Genomic DNA, 25,064 nt, shown 5'->3' with positions numbered 1-25,064 from the left:
GTAGTGACGCCTCTAGCACTGTGGTGCAGTGCCTTAGACCAACTGCACCACTCGGGAGGCAATACATTTGGGTTTTAATCAAATTAAACAAAAAAAACGATCAATATTTGTTTTTTTAAACAACAATATTTCTAAATAGGATCGAGTCAGAACCATGATATCAGAAATGTCTTCTCTCATTACATGGCATTGAGTGCACACTCAGGCCTAATTATCTTTATGCATAACATTCGCACGTCTATACAAAATAATAGGCTCCTGTTAATTGTATTGTTGCCTATGTGCGAGGCAGATAAAAAAAAATAACATCTGCTGTTGATATGGCATTATAGGAGGACTGAATAGTTTGGAGGAGCTCGTCTTTGGTAATTGGACAAGGGGCGCTCTTTGAAAATGGGGATGGATAGCCTACTTGTGAATAATGAAAAAGCATGAGTGCAAAACCCTTTAAAAACCATTCTCAGTAGACCATCTAAACCCCTTTATTCATAGGCTACTTGTGGATTGATTAAGGTGAAGGTAGGCTATGCTTGCTTTTTAATTAAATTAAATAAAATGGGGGGAAACCAATCATTTTTTCATGTTTCTAAATATGTTCTTCACCGGCACAGAAGGCACATCTCTCCGTCCATAGGCACTGTGCTTCATGGCTGGATAGGCTACACGTATTCTCTCAAAATCCATGCCATTATCAACTACGTTATCATTAGAAACTGCTTTTTTGTGGGTTTTAAAACGTCCCATTAGCGCTGCATGAAATTGACACTTTTGTGCTTGTTCTTAAGGACAAACCTCAAATTTTGCCACCCCTCCCACCTCAACACAATTGAGCTAGACAGTTCAATTTCCAAACCTGGTCATGGGGCTGGACAATGTGAGTGCGCCATTTTTTACATGACTCCAATATCTTTTACTTTTCTCCTGTTCTTGTTGACCATGTTAATGTTGTGTAATATACCAATACAAAGAGACAGATCGAGAGATTGCATTACAAAGATTTCAATGAATAGGTGTCATCTCATTAATTTTAATTTGAATGGTTCCATTTAAGAAGTGTTTTCGAATGCGAACCACAACATTTTCTATCTTACTGATCTGAGCCAAATATTGCATTCCAAATGGCACACTATTCCTTTTATACCCTCATGGCACTGGTTAAATGTAGTACACTATATATGGGATATGGTGCCTTTTGGGACGCAGAGGGCGATGTACCTGATCTACAAGTCGAATATCACCTAGATATATGGCACCAATAAACACATTGTTGCGTAATTTCACCTGATAGGAAAGTCGATTACATCAAACCGCAACCTGCTCTCAGACCATTTCATATTATTCTGTAAGTAAATCTGAGATACTCCATTTAGTAGGATATGTTACGTTTCGTATGGTGTGTATTCATTTGTGGATGTCCATCACCATTTTGTCTAAACTTATGTTATGAATTACAATTGATATTATATGCTACAAATTTGCAAAATGTACAATATCTTACAAATTTGCAAATCGTACAGCATGTTACGAATTTGCAAAACCAATGATATGTTAGGAATTCTACCTATGTGGCTAGGTGACTAATGTTAGCTAGCTAGCTAGCTAACGTTAGTCAGGTAAGAAACGTTAGCCACCAAGACAAAAATCTAGAATTCGTAACATCAAATCAAAATCCAATCATATTTTATTGATCATGTACACATACAGTGCCTTGCAAAAGTATTCGGCCCCTTTGAACTTTGCGACCTATTGCCACATTTCAGGCTTCAAACATAAATATATAAAACTGTATTTTTTGTGAAGAATCAACAACAAGTGGGACACAATCATGAAGTGGAACGACATTTATTGGATATTTCAAACTTTTTTAACAAATCAAAAACTGAAAAATTGGGCGTGCAATATTTTTCAGCCCCTTTACTTTCAGTGCAGCAAACTCTCTCCAGAAGTTCAGTGAGGCTCTCTGAATGATCCAATGTTGACCTAAATGACTAATGATGATAAATACAATCCACCTGTGTGTAATCAAGTCTCCGTATAAATGCACCTGCACTCTGATAGTCTAAGAGGTCCGTAAAAAGCACAGAGAGCATCATGAAGAACAAGGAACACACCAGGCAGGTCCGAGATACTGTTGTGAAGAAGTTTAAAGCCGGATTTGGATACAAAAAGATTTCCCAAGCTTTAAACATCCCAAGGAGCACTGTGCAAGCGATAATATTGAAATGGAAGGAGTATCAGACCACTGCAAATCTACCAAGACCTGGCCGTCCCTCTAAACTTTCAGCTCATACAAGGAGAAGACTGATCAGAGATGCAGCCAAGAGGCCCATGATCACTCTGGATGAACTGCAGAGATCTACAGCTGAGGTGGGAGACTCTGTCCATAGGACAACAATCAGTCGTATTTTGCACAAATCTGGCCTTTATGGAAGAGTGGCAAGAAGAAAGCCATTTCTTCAAGATATCCATAAAAAGTGTTGTTTAAAGTTTGCCACAAGCCACCTGGGAGACACACCAAACATGTGGAAGAAGGTGCTCTGGTCAGATGAAACCAAAATTGAACTTTTTGGCAACAATGCAAAACGTTATGTTTGGCGTAAAAGCAACACAGCTCATCACCCTGAACACACCATCCCCACTGTCAAACATGGTGGTGGCAGCATCATGGTTTGGGCCTGCTTTTCTTCAGCAGGGACAGGGAAGATGGTTAAAATTGATGGGAAGATGGATGGAGCCAAATACAGGACCATTCTGGAAGAAAACCTGATGGAGTCTGCAAAAGACCTGAGACTGGGACGGAGATTTGTCTTCCAACAAGACAATGATCCAAAACATAAAGCAAAATCTACAATGGAATGGTTCAAAAATAAACATATCCAGGTGTTAGAATGGCCAAGTCAAAGTCCAGACCTGAATCCAATCGAGAATCTGTGGAAAGAACTGAAAACTGCTGTTCACAAATGCTCTCCATCCAACCTCACTGAGCTCGAGCTGTTTTGCAAGGAGGAATGGGGAAAAATTTCAGTCTCTCGATGTGCAAAACTGATAGAGACATACCCCAAGTGACTTACAGCTGTAATCGCAGCAAAAGGTGGCGCTACAAAGTAAGGGGGCTGAATAATTTTGCACGCCCAATTTTTCAGTTTTTGATTTGTTAAAAAAGTTTGAAATATCCAATAAATGTCGTTCCACTTCATGATTGTGTCCCACTTGTTGTTGATTCTTCACAAAAAAATACAGTTTTATATCTTTATGTTTGAAGCCTTAAATGTGGCAAAAGGTCGCAAAGTTCAAGGGGGCCGAATACTTTCGCAAGGCACTGTATTTAGCAGTTGACAATGGCATGGATTTTGAGAGCGAAAGTGCAGCCTATCCAGCCATCAAGCACAGTGTCCATGGAAGGAGAGATGTGCCTTTTTTGAACATAACATTTATTGGTTTCCTCCCCCATTAAGTTTAATTTGATTAAAAACCAAGCATAGCCTACCCTCCCATTAATTAAGACCAAAGTAGCCTATGAATAAAGGGGGTTTAAATGGTCTACTGAGAATGATTTTAAAGGGTTTTGCACTCATGCTTTATCATTATTCACAAGTAGGCTATCCATCCTCATATTCAAAGAGCGCCCCATGTCCAATTACCAAAGACGAGCTCCTCCAAACTATTCAGTCCTCCTATAATGCCATATCAACAGCAGATGTTTTTTTTTTATCTGCCTCGCACATAGGCAACAATACAATTAACAGGAGCCTATTATTTTGTAGAAACGTGCAAATGTTATATGTAAAGATAATTAGGCCTATGTGTGCACACAGTGCCATGCAATGAGAGAAGAGATTTATGATATCATGGTTCTGACCTGATCGTACTTAGAAATATTGGTTTCAAAAATAGATTGATTGGTTTTTATTAAAATTAAACAACAACAACAAAAATGAATTAGATAGATTCACCGTTTAGGGTGAGAACGTACATGGCTCGAATGCAATACGGTTTTGTCTGCTATTTCTGGAGAAGTGCAAATATGATCTGTAAGATGAATCCTTGATTATTATAAATCATAACATTTGCGAGCAGTATAACAGTGAATGGACATTCCCCCTTTCTCTCTTCCTCTTTATATTAGATCTTTATCCAGCCCCTGTGAAAAGTTTGGATGTGCTTAAATGCCTCCATAGTCTAAGTTGCTTTGTTTGTATTATACACCAATGGGAACCAATTATGGTGTCTGTAACTGTGTTTAAACATTGCCTATTTAAAACAAGTTGTTGTTTTGTTTTTATTAGAATTGTGGTCTTTTTAGGGCTTATCAATAAACTAGTGAATTTAATCTTGCATATCGACTACGTTTGGCATGTCCATGTCCAGACTGCAATACACAGTAGGTTTCGCACAGCGTTTTATTAAGACAGTAAGCATATCTTCCCGTTTTTGTTCGGCGGCCACCCATTCAATCGAGTTAAGGCATTTTCAGCCTGATAGGAGGATGTTTTATGTAGAAGTCGTTCTCAGGGCTACACTAGAGTGGGCCGATTGCGTTGACACCTCGGCACTAGAACAATGTTGACTGCAAACATGTTCAACATATGTAGCAAATATGGGGCAGGCTATTTAACAAACTATCCCATTGAGTCTTTGCTTGTGTTGGCGTAATGGAATCATGGAATCCATTTTATGGAATTGGGAAGATAGCAGTTATCTAGTGGGATTGGAGTTCAAGCTGACATTAGATGTGTATCTAATCACATAATTAATCATACATTTAAGATAATCTCAATCACTAGTACTTTTATCAAGCTAAGAAATGTACAAACAATATTGCAGCTATGGCAAGGTTTAGCTGGTCCAGTAACTGGCAACATCATGGGGTAGGCTACTGTGTGTGTCAGTAAATCTAACCTAATCTCAGGTAGAGTAAGAGGGTTTCACTCTACAGAACCATGCATTCTTTCTGGCAGCCCCAGCTATTTTTAAGCTTCAGCTCCTTCTCGCATTGCTAGCTGTCCTCCCTTAAAACTATAAACAATTTTTGTGCCGACAAAACATTTTTTCTACTCCTCGATGTGCAACCCCACAGAGTATCTAACTGAACTGTCAGTGAGTGGATTTACCCCCAGACACTCATCCTCCCTGACACACACACACGCAGACACACACACAGCGGCCCGGAATATTACATTTTCTGTCTCATTAATTCCTTCTATTAAAAATCATCATAAATTTGACATGAAGCATGTCACGTCGATTAAAGAGAGTACTGCTCCCCCCTAGGATGCTGTGCAGTAATGAGATTACTGTGGTGTGGTGGTGGTGTGTGTGTGTGTGTGTGTGTGTGTGTGTGTGTGTGTGTGTGTGTGTGTGTGTGTGTGTGTGTGTGTGTGTGTGTGTGTGTGTGTGTGTGTGTGTGTGTGTGTGTGTGTGTGTGTTTGCGTGTGAAGGTGTGGGTGGATGTGTGTGTGCCTGTGTGCCTTACTGAAATGGGACTCTCATGGGAAACACCCAAACAACATGATTGCATTAGCTCGTCTGGTTCATGGATTCACCCTCTTTGCTATCTAGCTACTTTACCTCACCCCAGACCTGACCTTCACATATATCAATCAGGAATCCTAACAAATGCTTAATGCATTTGTTGGTTACAATAATGCAATCTTCTATTTCAACTTGTAAGTGTAAGACATGCACGGTATAGCAACATGCTGCTCAGAAGTCAGTAAAATAAGACAGCCCATGCTTTAGTCACCCTGGGGACACCAACAATGTTTGTTGGAGAGAGAAACAGTTGATATTCCAAGTCTAACAATGCCCCAACCCATCAGTCATGGGCAGGGGGGTTGGGGGAAGGGTAGCCTGATCTCTAGTCACTGTAACGTGTGGCAGTATAAGTGCCTGGGTTTCATGCACTGTTGCATCATTACACTTCAGTCTACTGAATACTGTAACGAAGAAGCTGACAGGCTAGAGAGGACAGGGTTGAGCTGTACTGTTTAAACTGATAGATAGGTTACTAGGATGGAAAGGACAGGGTTACATTACAGTCATATTCCTCTTTATGTCTGGCACTTGAGAGTTCTAAACGCAGTCTCAAGCATAGTCTCTATTTCTATAAGTCCCTGCCATTTTCTGCCCCATGTGCCCTTAGAATAATGTTGGATGACTGAGGAGGGGTTAGAAAAACAAGAATGCTAAGAAGGCTGTCTGAGAGAAACCCTCATAGAATCACTGGAATTCATTCATTCATTAATGAAGAAGGCTCAGAACAAACAAAGAGTTAGCGAGTCTTCCTTCAGAGCACAAACAATGTTCCCCAGAACACAAAAGAAAAGCTGATAGGGTTCTGGGATGGTCTCAAGACTCACTGTTTTCACACGGTCTAAAGTCAAGATATCTGACTGGTATCACAAGCAGTGAGAGGTCGAAAAGATTCAACAATGGTAACCAGGTGAGTAAACAGCAGAGAGAGATCAGCCATGTCAGAGTCTGGCACTGCTGATGGATCACAACAGGATGGACCATTACCTAGGTAAAATCTGTTTAGGTTAGGAGGCGATAGATATAAGAGTGAACAAACGGAACACTTAGTTCAAGCAGGGATTTAAATAATTGAATGTGTCACCGCATTGTTTCCTTAACATCCTCAGTTTACAAATTGATAACGTAGGCCTATTGCCTGCAGGACTTTGTCTATGGAAAATACCTCTGCAAAGCTATACTACTACAGGAGCCATACCAGAAAGCAATGTGATGTGATTACAAACAGTTTACAGACAGTTCTAGTGTCATTTCAACTTTGCCCGATGACCTTTTGAGCTGCGGCTAGTTGGGGGAAATGGTAAGAACAACTGGTTCATCTCTGGTCATACAAAACAGCACTTTTCTCTCTGGTGCATATCAGGTGAAGGTATCCACGGAAAGAGAATTAGAGAATCATCAACAATATATCTCTATGGCAAATCTTCATTGAGCAAGCTTTTTAGTCCAGGACCAGGTTTAATCTGGATCTAGGAAACCAGCCCCTATAGTCTAGGAAACAAGCCCCTATAGCCGATGGAAAATACCTCCCCAAGCTATACAATAACAGGCAGAATGTTCTCTGTGGAGGTAATATCATGGTGCTTCTGACTGTCTGCGTGGGATGATGTAATTTCAACCATCTTTCCCCACTGGGATTATTTCCATTGGCTAGTTACATTGTAATCATAGCTGGTACATCTCTAGTGAAACAGCACTGCACACTTCTCTCTGCACACTTCTCTGGTGTACACAAGGGCAGACTGACCATCTGCATTTCGGGCAAATGCTAGAAGGGCTGGTCCATTTTTAGACTAGTGGGTCTGTCTAACTTAGTTTTTTTTTGCAAAAATGATCACTATCTGGCTAATTATGGGGGTCTCAAGGGAAAAAAATGGGCCAGTGTGTTAGAAATGCCAGAACTGATTTCTGGTCTCAGTCTGCCTCTGGGTGTACACAGAAATAGTATAAGAATACTGTGCATATACCGCACATATCTATGGAGGTATCATCGATATGATTGTGTTACTCACTGTCTGCATGGGATGGTGATGGCAGGGCCAGACAGCCCAGGAGCAGGATAAGCACGGCCCCCCTGGCGAGGGGATATTCTGCCCGCCGGTGGTGCGGCGCCATAGTCCAGGTGTAGGCACTCCTCTCGCCTCTGTTCTCCTACCGACACTCCCACTCCGCTCGATGGCTAGGAGCTCACACAATCATAGTGACAGCTGGGAAAGGAGACAGGAGAGAGATGGCGTTAGTATTGCATGTTCATTTAGTTATTTACCAGAAAGTCTTGTCCATGGAGACTTACAATCTGTGTGCATTCAACTAAATACGTAGCACAACCAACCGCATAGCACAGCCATTGCAAGTCAAATCAATCACAGTCATTGCAAGTCAAATATATCACTGTAAAATAGTTCAAATGGCCACTACTTGTGCTACACAAATCTCAGTCTCACCGTTGGTTCAGAATTATCCAATAGACCAGACTAAAATAGGACTACATATGTAGATAGGTAAACACAAGGTAGACAACACAGACATTAAAAATGGTTCCTACAATATGTAGAATGGGGCCCCGGGGAACCTAGATACAAACACCCACACAGCAGATACACTCTGGGGACCACCGGTGACAGGCCCGTAAGGGAGAGACTTTGTGTGTGTGTGTGTGTGTGTTTTCCAAAACATTAACACATTGGAGGAACACATGGTTGTTGGGTCCGCCAGGAATCGTCACACACCCACACACACAAACACACACACATTCGCTAGTCATCTTCCGCATAATTACAGTTGAGCACCTGCCTCTCACAAATGGACCGCAAATCACAAAAAGGCACCACGCTTATGCAAGCCATTTATGTCATTTTCTTCACATTTCTCTCAGATAGACAGAGCCAAACATTAACTACAAGGCTTCTGCGCTGCCAAGACTGCCATAGGTACAGTCAATCTCTGTTTGAAGCCTGTCCAAGGCAGAGGCGGTCGGGAAGGTTTAACCCTCAACAATGACTTGGTGATGTTGTCCTTTCATTCACACAATAGTCTGAATGATTGGATTAATAATACAATAATAGAAATAGAGGAGAGTGACAAAAAGGATTTGACAGAACGTAATCCTTTACATTCAACTTGAATAACTGAATTAGCTGAATATTGAATAGCAAATCCACTGTGTCATTTCAATGAGCTAGCTTTGCTCAAACTTATAAACGTTGGTTAGGTGGACTCTTTTTCCCCCACACCATGGCAATGACCCAGGGGTGGCAGGGTAGCCTAGTGGTTAGAGCGTTGGTCTAGTAACCGGAAGGTTGCAAGTTCAAACACCCGAGTTGACAAGGTATAAATCTGTCATTCTGCCCCTGAACAGGCAGTTAACCCACTGTTCCTAGGCTGTCATTTGCATTTAATAGGGAATAATAGGGAATATGATGCCATTGGAATGTAATCTATGGGAAGATCTCAATTGCAAACGTCGGGTGTCCTCTCTCCTTGTCTCCTTCTCAAAACCCATTGGAGGCAAAGATCAGAGGAGAGGGCCCTTTGACCTCCTCCAATGGGTTTTGGGGAGGAGAGGGTTATTCCAGGCTCATTGCAAGCCTGTATTTCTCTCAAAAGTAGTGCACAAATTTGTTTACATCCCTGTTAGTGAGCATTTCTCCTTTGCCAAGATAATCGATCCCCCTGACAGGTGTGGCATATCAAGAAGCTGATTAAACAGCGTGATCATTACACAAGTGCTGGGGACAATGGAAAAAACACTCTAAAATGTGCAGTTTGTCACACAACACAATGCCACAGATGTCAAGTTTTTAGGGAGCATGCAATTGGCCAGATAATTGAATGTTAATAAATATACCATAAGCCTGCCGCCAACGTTGTTTCAGAGAATTTGGCAGTATGCTGATGTCAACGTTGTGAACAAAGTGCCACATGGTGGTGATGGGGTTATGGTATAGGCAGGCATAAGCTACGGACAATGAACACAATTGCATTTTATCAATATACAGTGACGAGATCCTGAGGCCCATTGTCGTGCAATTCATCTGCCACCATCACCTCATGTTTTAGCATGATAATGCACGGCACCATGTAGCAAGGATCTTTACACAATTCCTGGAAGGTAGAATTGTGTACTATTTCCCATTTCTTCCATGGTCTGCATGCTCACCAGACATGTCACCCATTGAGCATGTTTGGGATGCTCTTAATCGATTTTGTACGACAGCATGTTCCAGTTTATGCCAATATCTAGCAACATCGCACAAATTTCCACAGGCCACAATCAACAGCCTGATCAACTCCATGCGAAGGAGATGTGACGCGCTGCGTGAGGCAAATGGTGGTTACACCAGATACTGACTGGTTTTCTGACCCAAGTCCCTACCTTTTATTTAAGGCATCTGTGACCAACAGATGCATGTCTGTATTCCCAGAAATGTGAAATCCATAGATTCGGTCCTTCAATTGACTGATTTTATTACTTTTAATACAGAATGAAGACATGTTGTCCTCAAAAGTGGGTGCGTGCTTTGGATGAATGCTGCCATTCATGGAGATACAGCCAGTGGGGGGTGAAAGTGATGTCACTCCTAAGCCATTATTTTGAAGAAAGTGTTGTCATCTTTGCGGGAAAACATATAATTTAATTGAGGAGGTTGACATTGCGTAGACCTACATCATCCACTTGCAACCTGACTAAATACATATAATTTGAATTATAACCCTCATAACCCTCATAATGAACATGTTAATGAAAAGAAGAAAAAGGCAAAAAACTAGATGTTGACTTGCATGTGAACGTCTCTCTCTCTCCTCTTAGCATGCAGGCAAAAAAACTTCAATTACAGAACAAACAAATCTTTCACACTTCAAAACGAGACGGTTTTCAAGAATTGTGATGTGCCGTTTGCTCAGTTGCTCTGTCTTCCTGTGCCTTCATCTCAAAGAGTTTGGTTGAAAGCATCTCACGGCATCAATAGCATCCGCAGCGCTCCCCTGTCCAAAATCATCTCTCTCTCGAAACAAGATGGTGCCACTGCATGAGACCTCCTCGCTGAGACAGCTAGCTGGAGAGTCATCACTTTCATCAGAGCTTTCACTTCTGAGACTTCTAACTTCATTGATTCAATAACAAACAGACTCATGAAACATACATTGCCTGACTGCGCCTTATTGGGAGATTATCAGCCTCCCTTGAGGCTTCAACAAACAAATTTAAAAACATATGACATGAAGATCAGGATCGTTGCGCCCTAATGAACACATCCCAGGTTTAGAGAGCCATCTTTATGGGGTTGAAACTAAGTAGTGATGTTTGTCAGTGACAATTAGAGAGAAACAAGCACACTCACCCATACATGCAAGCCATAAACTCTAATTGTAAATGACTGGGTGATGAGTTGTTGGTTTGGTGTTTGCGTAAAGTGTATAAGACTGTGGAAAATAATTCCTTCTCTGTTCTATACAGTGCCATCAGTAAGGCAATGATATAGCATCGTGTGCAGGAGGCTACTTTAATTTATTTCACTAATGTGACAGGCGGTCTGACCTGTGAACTATGAAGTGATGCATCTACATTATGTATTCTTAGATCATATGGTGCATGTACGCTAATTCCAGACAACATGTTGTTTGAGTGCATTAAAGGATTTCAGGGAAATGATAGCCACACGCACACACACACAGAAATGCACGCACGCACGCACACGCACACACACACACACACACACACACACACACACACACACACACACACACACACACACACACACACACACCACACACACACACACACAGAGCCTCAACAAGACTGGACTGCTCTAAAACCCACTCATCCATCCACAGGCAACTTGTTTTATTGTTGCTAGATTGATCTGTAATCTTGTTTAATCCCCATATTGCAAATTGACTGCTTCATGTCGGATAGTGTTACCATTTCAAACAGTTTGTTAATTCGAAATCTCTACTGTAGGCCCATAGAGTGGATCTGTCTACTGCTCAAATGCTGAAAGGAAAAGTAGCCTAGTACTCTATAAATGTATCAGTGCTTTATATTTCAATACATCATACTTAAGCCAGCACTTTGATACACACTATATCTGATTATGACAGCGTTGCCATTTCATAGCCTTAATACAGAATCTATCTGGGCCATTCATTTATGTAAATGAAATACCTCAGAGATAACACAGGTTGGGTGATATCTGGAGAAGAGGTCCTTTATGTAAATGGATAGTTAAATCCGGTCAATATTATTTGACATAGTACTATTGCTCTTCATTCATTCATTCAAATCCCTTAAAGTGGAGGTTTATCCCAATATCAGTTTTTTTTATACATTGGCTTAATAGAGTCGATGTCCATGCTGCAGTTTGAGCTACACATTAATATATACATTTCCACTATGGAAAGGTGTGAATCTCACAAAAAGGCACTTTGGTTGTTTTTCTCTAGGATGCCTGTCACGGATCCCTCTAGAACTTTCATTGCGCACACCTGGCCCCTATTCCCACTGATTATATTTGTATACATGTGCCCTTCGTTCACCATGGTGCTGTCCATTATTGTTACAATGTCCGTTGGCCGTGTGAGTACCTGTGCCTTGTTGTTTTGGCTTCTGTGCCATTGTAGAGCGCAGATGATTATGGGTCTCATTCTGTGTGATAATCATTGTGCGCTAGTGTTATTTCGAGGTACTCCTAGCTTTTTTGTTTGGGTTTCAACCCTGTGTTTTGTATACGTGTTTGTTTGGTTTTCGTCCCCTGCCTTTACATTACACGTTGTATTGTGGGTAAGAAATTTTAAAAAACGATTACGCATTCCTGCGCCTGTCTCCCGACCCATTATACCAACATGACAGAATAATCGACCCTTAAGTGAGACAGCGGGAATGGCCCGCCCGACGACGCTGCGACTGGTCCGTTCAGCACCGCTGCAACTTCGACAGCTGTGACTGGGTCGTCCGAAGTCGCCACAATGGGTCCGTCCGACTATGCAACTTCATCAGCTACAACCGGTCCATCCGATGCCATTTCTACTGGCCCGTCCGACGACGACGCAACTTAGGCAGCTCCATTGGGTCCTGATCGACCCACAATGCGTTCCTGTGATCGTCCTCGAGGCCGGTGTTGTTGCGCTGCGTATGCAGCGTGTCGGGGGGGGGGGGGGGGGGGGGGGGGGGTACTGTCACAGATCCCTCCGGAACTTTCAGTATGCACACCTTTCCCTTATTCCCACTGATTAGTACTTGTATAAGTGTGCTTTTTGGTTTCCATTGGGCTGTCCATTATTGTTACTATGTCCGTTGGTGCGTGTGTGAGTACCTGTGCTGTGCGTTGTGGCACGGATTGCGCAGATAATTATGGGTCTCGTCCTGTATGTTATTTGAGGTACTCCTCGCTCTTTTGTTTGGGTTTCTACACTGTATTTTGAATACGTGTTTGTTTGGTCTTAGTCCATGTGCCTTTTCACGGCATGCAGTAATTTGGGTACAATAAAAAAGTCTATTACGCATTCCGGCGTCTGTCTCCCGATCCATCATGCCAACGTGACCATGCCCACAAGTCTCAAAACACTCGTCTGAAGGTAGCCCGGTACCAGTTTAAAAAATGAAGTATATATGGAAGAAGTTTAATGACAATATTTGTATATGCTGTATATGGGTCAAAAAACAATAGAATTTCCTGATCTTTCTTATATCTCTCAGATACATGACAGACACTTCCTTTTGCTACATTTTTTTACTATCTGTTTTTCCATGTATGAATCTGTTATTCAGTGGGTTTCTATGGACTAATAGCAGTAAGGTCAAATTCAATGTTTCATCAAATCAAATCTATATTTTTTTATCCCTAAAGGGGTGCTAAAGTTCAAAATCAAATAGCAAAATTATACACACACACACACACAAAGAGAAATTTAGATTATGTGTGCTACTGATTGAACTCAGCCAGCAGCTCCTGAAGAGGAAGATCACCATGGTTGGCACAGTTAGAAAGAACAAGCTTGAGCTCCCCCCTGCACTCCTCGCAACAAGGGGGAGAGAGGCCTTCTCATCAAAGTTTGCCTTCACCCCCACCACCGCTCTAGTTTGTTACCTCCCAAAGAGGAACAAGAATGTGGTCCTCCTGAGCACACTGCACAAAACGGCTGAGATCAGTGATCGGGAGGAAAAGAAGCCAGCCATCATCCTGGACTACAACCACAACAAAGGAGGCATAGACAACCTGGACAAGGTGATTGGAACTTACAACTGCAGGCGGATGACTGCCCGCTGCCCCCTGGTCATCTTCCATAACTTCATTGATGTGTCCTCATACAATGCCTTCGTGATATGGAATAAGATCAACCCTACCTGGATGCCTGATAAGCGGGACAAGAGGAAGGTGTTCCTGGAGCAGCTGGGAAAGGCACTTGTGACCCCACACATTCAAAGAAGGGAGCGCCTCCCCCTCACAGCAGCGCTACTGAAAGCTGTTCAGGGGGCTGAATCTTGTCCTGATCCACCTGAGGCTGCAGCTGGGGCAGGCAAGAGGAGGAGATGCTAATTCTGCCCCCCAAAGAAGGACTGTAAAACAAATAATATGTGCTGCACATGTGAGAAATACAAAATCTGCAAAGTCCATTCACACACACTTGCATACTGTCCTACATGTGCTAATTACAGTTGATTGTTTTATGTTCTTCACGTTTTTGTTTTGTATCTATTATCTTATTTTATTATTATGTATTGTTGTTGTTTATACACCTTGTGGGTGGGAGCAATGGATAAAAAAAATGGGAGGAGACTAGTATTTTGTAGTTGAATTCCTCATTGTACAGTATCTAAGAATGTGTATCACTATGTTGCCAAAAAAGTTAATGACTGTTATTGTTTCCCTTCAATAAAATGCATTCTAAACTACTTTCTGCACATTTCTGCTACTTTCTTAGGCTATACAAGTGTGATCTCTTCCTAAATAAATGTATGTTTTCACCTATGCAGTACCTGTAGCAACAATATGAATAATAATAATCAATTAGGACAGGTGTGTTGTAATACAAATGAGTGGTGTCCACTGATTAAATGCAGTTTTCTGCATTGTGAAGAGGGAAAACCCAGATATTCAAAGTCTGTGATGAATCACAGGTTGTTTCTTGATGCAAAATAGATTGTGGGTTTAAAATTCAATAAAGATGCTTTATTTCAGGGGTTTAGTGAAGGCAAGTCATTTTTTACCCTTAGGACAAGTGGAGTATACAGAATGTTAAGACTACACAAGGGTTAAAACGAATTCTATATGTTAGCTTAGTAGAACCCCAAATAGCAAAATTATCCTGAAGACTACAAGTACCCTGCTTCTATGTCAGATCACTGATTTTCCCTATTCCTTAAAACACCCCATAGCTACTACTTAGAGGATCACACACGGTATCAGTCAAACACTACTAGAGACTGAAGTTAAACTAACTCTTGGGAGTTTTCTGCCTGCTTTGTTGCTTTGTCTCAATGACACCCTGTGACGACTGGTGGTTCGAGAGAGCCAAAGTCAAGCGTGTTTACAGCTGAATGCTCTTTGGGGGGGACTGATATCTTTTCCCAGCAGATGGTACAGGGCTGGGAGGATGTGACTCCCCTAGGGAGAATCTCTCTCTCTCGCTCTTTCTCTCTGGAGGACAAACCATCTCTAAAGAGGTTAAAGTCTCATCCTCCACAGCACAGAGAAAGGAGGATGATTTAGTGAAATGCTAGGCTATCTGAGATCCCACAGTAGCTCGATTAACATTGTACATCTTACATTCCTGTACAGTCTACTGATACTCCACTTACTTACTTCATTGAACCCCATTTAGCAGTGAACATATCAACAGTAATAACCTCAGAGACACTGTGGGAGGTGAAAGACAAATCAGGGGGGGTAGTGAGTCTAATTCCCCACAGCACAGAGAGAGGAGGATGATTCAGTGAAGAACTACACCCACTAAGCAGTTACAGTCCTGCAATGTCTTTTGGACGTCTTTTTTTGGTCCTCACCGGACCAGCTGTCTTTTTTTGTGTAGTCCAAGGAGCGTTGATTCTTGGTCCGGTCCGGACCCAATCTGAACCAATCCTAATGTCTATTTGGCCCAAACATACACGTCTATGTTTGGTTCAGATTTAGTCCCAGGGATGTTAATAGATCGGCAAGTAAGGGTGCTCTCGAGCGGCTAGATGTTCTTTACCATTCGGCCATCAGATTTGCCACCAATGCTCCTTATAGGACACCACTGCACTCTATGCTCTTCTGTAAACTGGTCAACTCTGTATACCCGTCGCAAGACCCACTGACTGATGCTTATTTATAAAACCCTTTCAGGCCTCACTCCCCCCATCTGAGATATCTACTGCAACCCCCGTCCTCCACATACAACATCAGTTCTGCCAGTCACATTCTGTTAAAGGTTCCCAAAGCACACACATCCCTGGGTCTCTCGTCTTTTCAGTTCGCTGCAACTAGTGATTGGAATGAGCTACAACAAACACTCATATCTCAATCTCTTCATTCAAAGACTCAGTAATGGACAGTCTTACTGACAGTTGTAGCTGTTTTGCGTGATGTATTGTTGTCTCTACCTTCTTGTCCTTTGTGCTGTTGTCTGTGCCCAATAATGTTTGCACCGTGTTGCTGCCATGCTATGTTGTTGTCTTAGGTATCTCTTTATGTAGTGTTGTGTTGTCTCTCTTGTCGTGATGTGTTTTGTTCTATATTTTAATTAAATGTTTTATTTATTTTAAATTCCAGCCCCTGTCCCCATTTGCAAATAAATTAATTAAAAATCCTACAATGTGATTTTCTGGATTTTTTTTCTTCTCATTTTGTCTGTCATAGTTGAAGTGTACCTATGATGGAAATCACAGGCCTCTCTCATCTTTTTAAGTGGGAGAACTTGCACAATTGGTGGCTGACTAAATACTTTTTTGCCCCACTGTATGTTCACTGGAAATAGTGTACATTTAACACTTTCCAGAGTTAGATGGACACCATTGAGTTTCACACGCCGATAAGACACACTTTCTCTAATACACGAGTATGAGTTGGACACCTAAGTCTCCCTAATGTCCAGTCTGTAATGCATAACAAGTATGACCTTCTACTACAAGATTATGAGTGTGTAACCAACCCTATGAGAAAAGGTTGAATGTGAGCATCTGAAAGTCCTACAGACACACAGACACACACGGGGACCTAAACACAGAATTAATGCAGAATATCAACATTCCTTTCACAAAACAAACCCTTCTGCTCTCGTACAGCTGTGCTAATGAGTTGTGAAAGGGTAGTTGGAGTTTTATAAGAGGGAGGAATGTACTCTCTTCACACATCCAACAGTCTCTTGGAAGGAGACCGTAGCTGAAAAGACAGGCGGGAGGACCAGACAGCATAAGAGTGCTCCCATACTTAAGAAAATATGGATGGCTATGATGTGGGTGTGATGAAAAAGTAGGGGTCCTTCCAGCAACCCATATTTAAAATAAGTACCGCCTTGTAACCAACATCGGAGAAGGCGTGTTTGCAGAGGGGAGTGGTTTATATTGCGGAAAAAGCTACTCTACTGGTGCCAACATTTGACTGTAGGGTGTCAGCAACTACACTGAACCAAAATATAATGGCAACAATTTCAAAGCTTTTACTGAGTTACAGTTCATATAAGGAAATCAGTCAATTGAATTCAATTAGGCCGTAAGCTATGGATTTCACATGACTGGGGATAAAGATATGCATCTGATGGTCACAGATACCGTCACATAGAGTTGATCAGTTTGTTGATTGTGCCCGGTGGAATGTTGTCCCACTCCTCTTTAATGGAAGTGCAAAGTTGCTGGATTTTGGTGGGAACTGGAACAAGCTGTCATACACGTCGGACATTGCTGCAGGGACTTGCTTCCATTCAGCGGCAAGAGCATTAGTGAGGCCAGGCACTGCTGTTGGACGATTAGGCCTGGCTTGCAGCCAGCATTCCAATTCATCCCAAAGGTGTTCAATGGGGTTGAGGTCGGGGCTCTGTGCAGGCCAGTCATGTTCTTCCACATCGATCTCGACAAACCATTTCTGTATGGATCTTGCTTTGTGCACAGAGACATTGTTATGCTGAAACAGGAAAGGGCCTTCCCCAAACTGATGCCTCAAAGTCAGAAGCACAGAGTGATCTAGAATGTCATTGTATTTTGCAGTGTTAAGATTTCCCTTCAATGGAACTAATGGGCCTTGCCAGAACCCTGAAAAACAGCCCCAGACCATTATTCCTCCTCCACCTAACTTTACAGTTGGCACTATGCAGTCGGGCAGGTAGCGTTCTCCTGGCATCCCCCAAACACAGATTTGTCCTTCAGACTGCCAGATGGTGAGGCTTGTGTGCGGCTGCTCAGCCATGGAAACACATTTCATAAAGATCCTGACAAACAGTTATTTTGCTGACGTTGCTTCCAGAGACAGTTTGGAACTCGGTAGTGAGTGTTGCAACCGAGGACACACAATGTTTAAGCGCTACGTGCTTCAGCACTCGGTGGTCCGTTCTGTGTGCTTGTGTGGCCAACTACTTCATGGCTGAGTCGTTGTTGCTCCTAGGCGTTGCCACTTCATAATAAGAGCACTTACAGCTGACCGGGGCAGCTCTAGCAGGGCAGAAATGTGACGAATTGACTTGTTGCAAAAGTGTTATCCTATGATGGTTCCAAGTTGAAAGTCACTGAGCTCTCCACTTAGACTATTCAACTGCCCACGTTTGTCTATGGAGACTGCATGGCTGCGTGTTCAATTTTAAGCAATGGGTGTGGCTGAAATAGCCGAATCCACTAATTTGAAGGGGTGTCCACGTTGTATATATAGTGTATTATATATAAGTACCTGTTGCAGTAGTGTGTATACATTATATGCACTACTGTTCAAAAGTTGAGTCACTTAGAAATGCCCTTGTTTTTGAAAGAAAAGCAAATTTGTTGTTCATTAAAATAACGTGAAATTGATCAGAAATACAGTGTAGACATTGGTAATGTTGTAAATCAACATTTTTAATGGAATATCTATATTGGCATAAAGAGGCCCATTATCAGAAACCATCAGTCCTGTGTTCCAATTGTATGTTGGGTTAGCTAATCCAAGTTTATAATTTTAAAGGCTAATTGTGCATTAGAAAACCCTTTTGCAATTTTGTTAGCACAGCTGAAAACTGTTCTGATTAAAGAAGCAATAAAACTGGCCTTTTTTTAGACTAGTTGAGTATCTGGAGCATCAGCATTTGTGGGTTCGAGTACAGGCTCAAAATGGCCAGAAGCAAATAACTTTCTTCTGAATCTCATCTATTCTTGTTCTGAGGAAATTGCCTAGAAACGCTGTGTACAACGCTGTGTTATGATGTTATTTTAATTGACAAAAAAAGTGATTTTCTTTCAAAAACAAGGACATTTATAAGTGACCCCAAACTTTTGAATGGTAGTGTATGTTATAGATAAGAAACTGTTATAATAGTGCATTACAATGGCTTGTGAAAGTATTTACCCCCTTGACATTTTTCCAATTTTGTTGCATTACAACTTGGAATTAAAACAGATTTTTTGGGGGGTTGTAGTATCATTTGGATTTACACAACTTGCCTACCAATTTCAAGATTCGTTTTTTTTTAAATTGTAAAACAAACAAGAAATAAGACAAAAAAAAATAGAAAACTTGAGCGTGCATAACTATTCACCCCCCCAAAGTCAATATTTTGTAGAGCACCCTTTGCAGCAATTACAGCTGCAGGTCTCTTGGGGAATGAATCTATAAGCTTGGCACATATAGCCACTGGGATTTTTGCCCATTCTTCAAGGCAAAACTGCTCCAGCTCCTTCAAGTTGGAATGGGTTCTGCTGGTGTACAGCACTCTTTAAGTTATACCATGGATTCTCAGTTGGTTTGAGGTCTGGGCTTTGATTAGGCCATTCCAAGACATTTAAATGTTTCCCCTTAAATTACTTGAGTGTTTCTATAGCAGTATGCTTAGGGTCATTGTCTTGCTGGAAGGTGAACCTCCGTCCCAGTCTCAAATCTCTGGAAGATTGAAACAGAATTTCCCTGTATTTAGCACCATCCATCATTCCTTCAATTCTGACCAGTTTCCCAGTATCTGCCGATGAAAAACATCCCCACAGCATGATGCTGCCACCACAATTCTTCACTGTGGGGATGGTATTCTCGGGGTGATGGAGGTGTTGGGTTTGCGCCAGACATAGCGCTTTCCTTGATGGCCAATGAGCTCAATTTTAGTCTCATCTGACCAGATTACCTTCTTCCATATGTGTTCGCCAAAAGGCATGTTTCCCACATGCCTTTTGGCGAACACCAAACGTGTTTGCTTATTTTGTTCTTTAACTTCTTATGGCTGCAGGTGCAGTATTGAGTAGCTTGGATGAAAGGTGCCCAGAGGTGCCCAGAGTAAACAGCCCGCTCCTCAGTCCCAGTTGCTAATATATGCATTGTATTGGATAGAAGACACTCTGAAGTTTCTACAACTGTTTGAATGATGTCTGTGAGTATAACAGAACTCATATGGCAGGCACAAACCTGAGAAGAAATCCAAACAGGAAGTGGGAAATCTGAGGTTGGTCGATTTTCAACCCAGACCCTATTGAATACACAGTGGGATGTGGATAAAATTGCACTTCCTAGGGCTTCCACTAGAGGTCAACCGTCTTCAGAAACTTGAATGAGGCTTCTACTGTGTTGTGGAGCCGGGTGGAAGCTCTTTGAGTCAGTGGTCTGGCAGAGAGCCAGGTCCTTGTCATGCGCATTGCACATGGCTTTCCTACAGAGAATGGAATTCTCCGGTTGGAACGTTTTTGAATATTTATGATAACAACCTCCTAAAGATTGATTCTATACTTAGTTTGACATGTTTCTTCGACCTGTAATATAACTTTTGGAAGTTTTCGTCCGACGTTCGGATGGACCTGCACGAGCGTTTGGATTTGTGTACTAAACCCGCTAACAAAAGTACCTAATGGACATTATCGAACAAATCAAGCATTTATTGTGGAACTAGGATTCCTGGGAGTGATTTCTGATGAAGATCGTTAAAGGTACGGGAATATTTATAATGTGATTTCTGATTTATGTTGACTCCAACATGGCGGATAATTTTATTTATTTTCTGAGCGCCGTCTCAGAGTATTGCATGGTTTGCTTTTTCCGTAAAGTTTTTTGAAATCTGACACAGCGGTTGCATTAAGGAGAGGAATATCTATATTTCCATGTCTAACAATTGTATTTATCTACAATTATAATGACTATTTCTGTAAAATTATGTGGCTCTCTGCAATATCACCGGATGTTTTTGGAACTAGTGAACGTAACGCGCAATGTATACTGAGATGTTTTTATATAAATATGAACTTTATCAAACATACATGTATTGTGTGACATGAAGTCCTATGAGTGTCATCTGATGAAGGTTAGTGATTCATTTTATCTATATTTGTGCTTTTTGTGACTCCTCTCTTTGGCTGGAAAAATGGCTGGGTTTTTCTGTGAGTTGGTGGTCACCTAAAAATCATTTGTGGTGCTTTCGCTGTAAAGTCTATTTGAAATCGGACATTGTGGTGCCCTACACTTTGTGTGGTGCCCTGCCCACTTTGGCACCCTGCACCTTCACTGGCTGTTGTCATATCGATCCCGTCAACAGGATTGCAGCCCTAAGAAGTTTTAAGCAATGTTTTTTTTCTGGCCACTTTTTCTGGCCACTCTTCCTTAAAGCCCAGCTCGGCTTAAAGTGGTCCTATGGACAGATACTCCAATCTCCAATCTTTGCAGCTCCTTCAGGGCAGCCCTCTCTTGGCAGGTTTGTTATGGTGCCATATTCTTTCCATTTTTTAATAATGGATTTAATGCTGCTCCATGGGATGTTCAAAGTTTCTGATATTTTTTTAGAACCCAACCCTGATCTGTACTTCTCCACAACTTTATTCCTGACCTGTTTGGAGATCTCCTTGGTCTTCATGGCGCCACTTGCTTAGTGGTGTTGCAGACTTTGGGGCCTTTCAGAACAGATGTAAATATACTGAGATCATGTGTCAAATCATGTGACACTTAGATTGCACACAGGTGGACTTTATCCAACTAATTATGTGACTTCTGAAGGTAATCGGTTGCACCAGATCTTATTAAGGGGCTTCATAGCAAACATCACTTTTCACACCACGGATAAAGTGTGAGGATAAAGAAGTTTACTTTCAGTAAAGTTTGGAGCAGGGAGCTGGGACCACTGTGGTGTGAGTGTTGCTGCCTTGCTTTGCAGAGGGACCAGTAAGAATCAGGCCCAGTTAAGCACTTCTTCTCTACACCACAGTGGCTAATTACTAGATCATAGAGACACGGAGAGCAGAGTGACAGTGGGTATGTATCCCAAATGCCACCCCATTTCCATATGTAGTGCAATGCTTTTGATCAGAGCTCCATTGGCCCTTGTCAAAAGTAGTGCACTATGTATGGAATATGGATCCATTTGGGACGCAGCCTGAAAGAGCATGCCCTTGAGTTCCCTTGAAATATTATGAGAGCGAGCAGACGAGTCTTGGAGGACATGCTATCACAACACATCGCACTGCCAAGCCCAGCCTGAGACTGAGCCTCAGCTGTCATAAAATATTTATGAAATAACGTTGCCCCCAGTACAAAGTATTGACACACAAGATAATGGTGTGATTACACTAATAAGGCTGCATCATGGAGGAGGATGGCGGGAGGGGAGAGAGGGACAGTGACAGGGAGAGTGGTAATGAGAGAGTCATGGGAGGGAGAAAGGGAAGGAGGGATGGATGGGATCTGGAATGTTGCAGGATGGAGTGACAGAGAGAGAAGTGGGAATGAGAGAGTGGCAAGAGAGAGGTAAGGAAGAAGAGAGGAAGGGAGGGAGGGAAGGAGAGAGGGACATAAGAGAGTGTGTGAACTAGTCATAGGAAGGAGGGCTGGAGGGAGAGAGGGATGAAGGGAGGGAAAGAGGGAGGCTCAGTGGGGATTCATTAACGTGATCCAGGCTACATGCCATAGCTTCAGAAAGCAGTCTTAGTCCATGTCCCAAATGCCACCCTGTTGCCTATCACTATATAAAGAATAGGGTGGCATTTATAGGGTGGCATTTGGGCTGTAGCCTGGGTCCATGTCCGAGATCCTCTGGCTGGTCTCATTACGACGACTGTCACGGCCAGTTGCATGGCCGTTTTGATCTCTTCCTCTCATACTGTCCAGCTGAGCAGTGCAAAAGTGGATCAATATCTGCCTTAATAGTGTCTTCTGATCACTTTCACACTGCCCCAGTCTTAAAAAAACAGGACTAAGAGTCTGGACAGACAGAGGGGTGGGGGATAGGGTCAGTATCTCTTTTGAGATCCCAGCCCTGGTTGGTGTATCAACAGGCAGAGGGGGAGAGAGCCAGGCCAAGTCTGCATATACTAGGGCCAGGCTTTGTGGTCTCGTGGTCTTTTGAGGTAATAGATTCAGCAGCGGTCACACTAATGTAGGCCTGACTGTGAATCTAATGTGTTTCAATAGAGCTCAATGTGTGTGGTCAGGTGAAAGTAATTAATCGGGTCACTGTTTGAAACCTCTGTTGTGTTGCAATCTCAGAGCATTATGTAGGTCTACAAATCCACTGAAAATGTAAATTGTACACACTTCTATGCAAATTAAGCAGGACAGTATGGGTATGAAATATGAAGTTGCCTCCATGTATTTGATTGCATGCTAATGTTGATGCAGCTTCTCTGTGAGCTGCTATAAGGGAGGATAGTCTACATGTTAATAGACATTTCAGATGTTCTTTTTGTATGCCTTAATAACCCCTTAACATTCGGTGAGTGGAGAATAATTCCTTAGAGTCAGATATATACTGTCTATAACCAAAAAGATTGGAGACAATGAGGTTAAAAGACTGAGTAAAGTAGCTCTTGGGTGAGTCATCTCAGACAAATTATACACTGAGAAATGCACATAGAGCAAGCTTGCTAAGCTTGAATTCTTCCAAATCACTACACAACGGTGAGAAATATATGTACAATATGTTGAAAACTTTAAGCCAAGACTACAGAAAAAACACATTAAGACGTGATGGCTGATAACAATTCACGTGCCCTTCACACATTTCCACACCTCTTAACCACAGACGCAGTAGCAAGCGGGTTTCTTTCCCTCGAACATGTACAAGAAGCTTGTGAAGTTGTCTGAGCACTCCACAGGTGAAGCATGATTTATAGTGTGACATAGGCTACATACCAAATGGGACCCTATTCCCTTTATAGTGCACTACTTTTGACCAGAGACCTATTGGTCCTGGTTAAAAGTAGTCCACTACAGTATATAGGGAATAGAGTGCCATTTGGGAAGCAAACACAGAATAAGTAAATGAACAAATGAGTGACCCATCGTTTCCAGCAGCACAGTATAGCAGCCTCAAAACGCTATGCACTTTTCATTTTGATAGTTGCAGGCAGCATTACTGAGTAGTTATATACTTCTTCCACACTCTTTGAAACTAAACTACCAGAAATAGCTTAAATTACCTGCCAATATTCCTGCATTCCAAATGGCACCCTAGTCCCTATACAGATGTAGGATCTTAATTGAATCATCCTGTTGCAGGAGAACGTTCCTGCCATGCAGGACATTTGAAATGTGTAGTTTATTTGAGGTTTAAGTTTGTGACAAAAAATGTATCCACCCCTACAAAAATGTCAATTAATTATAATCCACATAGTAATTCACATTTCCTGTTGCTGCAGGGTAATTTTCCTGCTGTAGCAAACTGGCTCAAATTAAGATCCTACATCTGTATAGTGCACTAGATTTAACCAGAGCCCTATGGGCCCTGGTCAAAAGTAGTGCACTATAGAGGGAATAAGGCGCCATTTGAGACACAAACCAAAATGTATAATCTGCTGTAGCTGAAGCTTTACTCTGAACATTCACGCTATTTGCTGCAAATCAAGTGATAACTAAAAATCGACAGTGACACAATATTAGCAGAAATGTTTGGCGAAGAGTGCCTAGAGTGCAACACATCTTTCATTTCATTATCTATTCATTGTAAATACTTGGCAGTTGTGCTGAGTTAGGTACACTGGGACAAGTCGTACTCATTTGTGAGGTACACACACACACACACGCACACACACACACACAAACACACACACACACACACACTATCCTTACATTACATCAGTTTCTACTGAACGCATGCAATAAAATGGTATAAGGCTCTAAGATAAAGGGAAGTCTTCCACTACTTCTGCTCCAAATGGATGCGTTATGCAACTCAGACAATTTCTACTGTTGGGTGAATGAATGATGTTAAAACACAATGGAGGGTAATAAGAGCAAATTGTGACAACAATCAGCTCTAAATGAAATGCTATGGTTTCGTTTGGCTGCTTTCTTATGTCTCTGTCCTAGTCACTTTAACAATTCAGCAGCCCCAAACACACACACGGTGTATGTGAAGGATATCAAAAATGGCTGTGTTATCTGTACATTGTCACTTCTTTACAATACTCCTTA

General features: G+C 41.9%; 1 protein-coding gene across 9 annotated transcripts in view; it reads right to left on the bottom strand.

Moving 5' to 3' along the window:
- The window catches only part of LOC110521733 (receptor-type tyrosine-protein phosphatase F), a 338,288-nt gene that overhangs the window by 276,194 nt on the left and 37,030 nt on the right, over positions 1–25,064 (bottom strand). For all 9 annotated transcript variants that reach the window (XM_036968461.1, XM_036968462.1, XM_036968463.1 and 6 more), the window contains exon 2: positions 7,545–7,739. In XM_036968461.1, coding sequence (XP_036824356.1) covers positions 7,545–7,647 — 103 coding nt within the window. In that variant the 5' untranslated portion in view covers positions 7,648–7,739. The remainder of the gene's footprint in view (positions 1–7,544; positions 7,740–25,064) is intronic.

Source organism: Oncorhynchus mykiss, chromosome 30, assembly GCF_013265735.2.
Source record: "Oncorhynchus mykiss isolate Arlee chromosome 30, USDA_OmykA_1.1, whole genome shotgun sequence".
Classification (NCBI taxonomy): Eukaryota; Metazoa; Chordata; class Actinopteri; order Salmoniformes; family Salmonidae; genus Oncorhynchus; species Oncorhynchus mykiss.
This window is presented reverse-complemented; position numbering and strand designations above follow the sequence as displayed.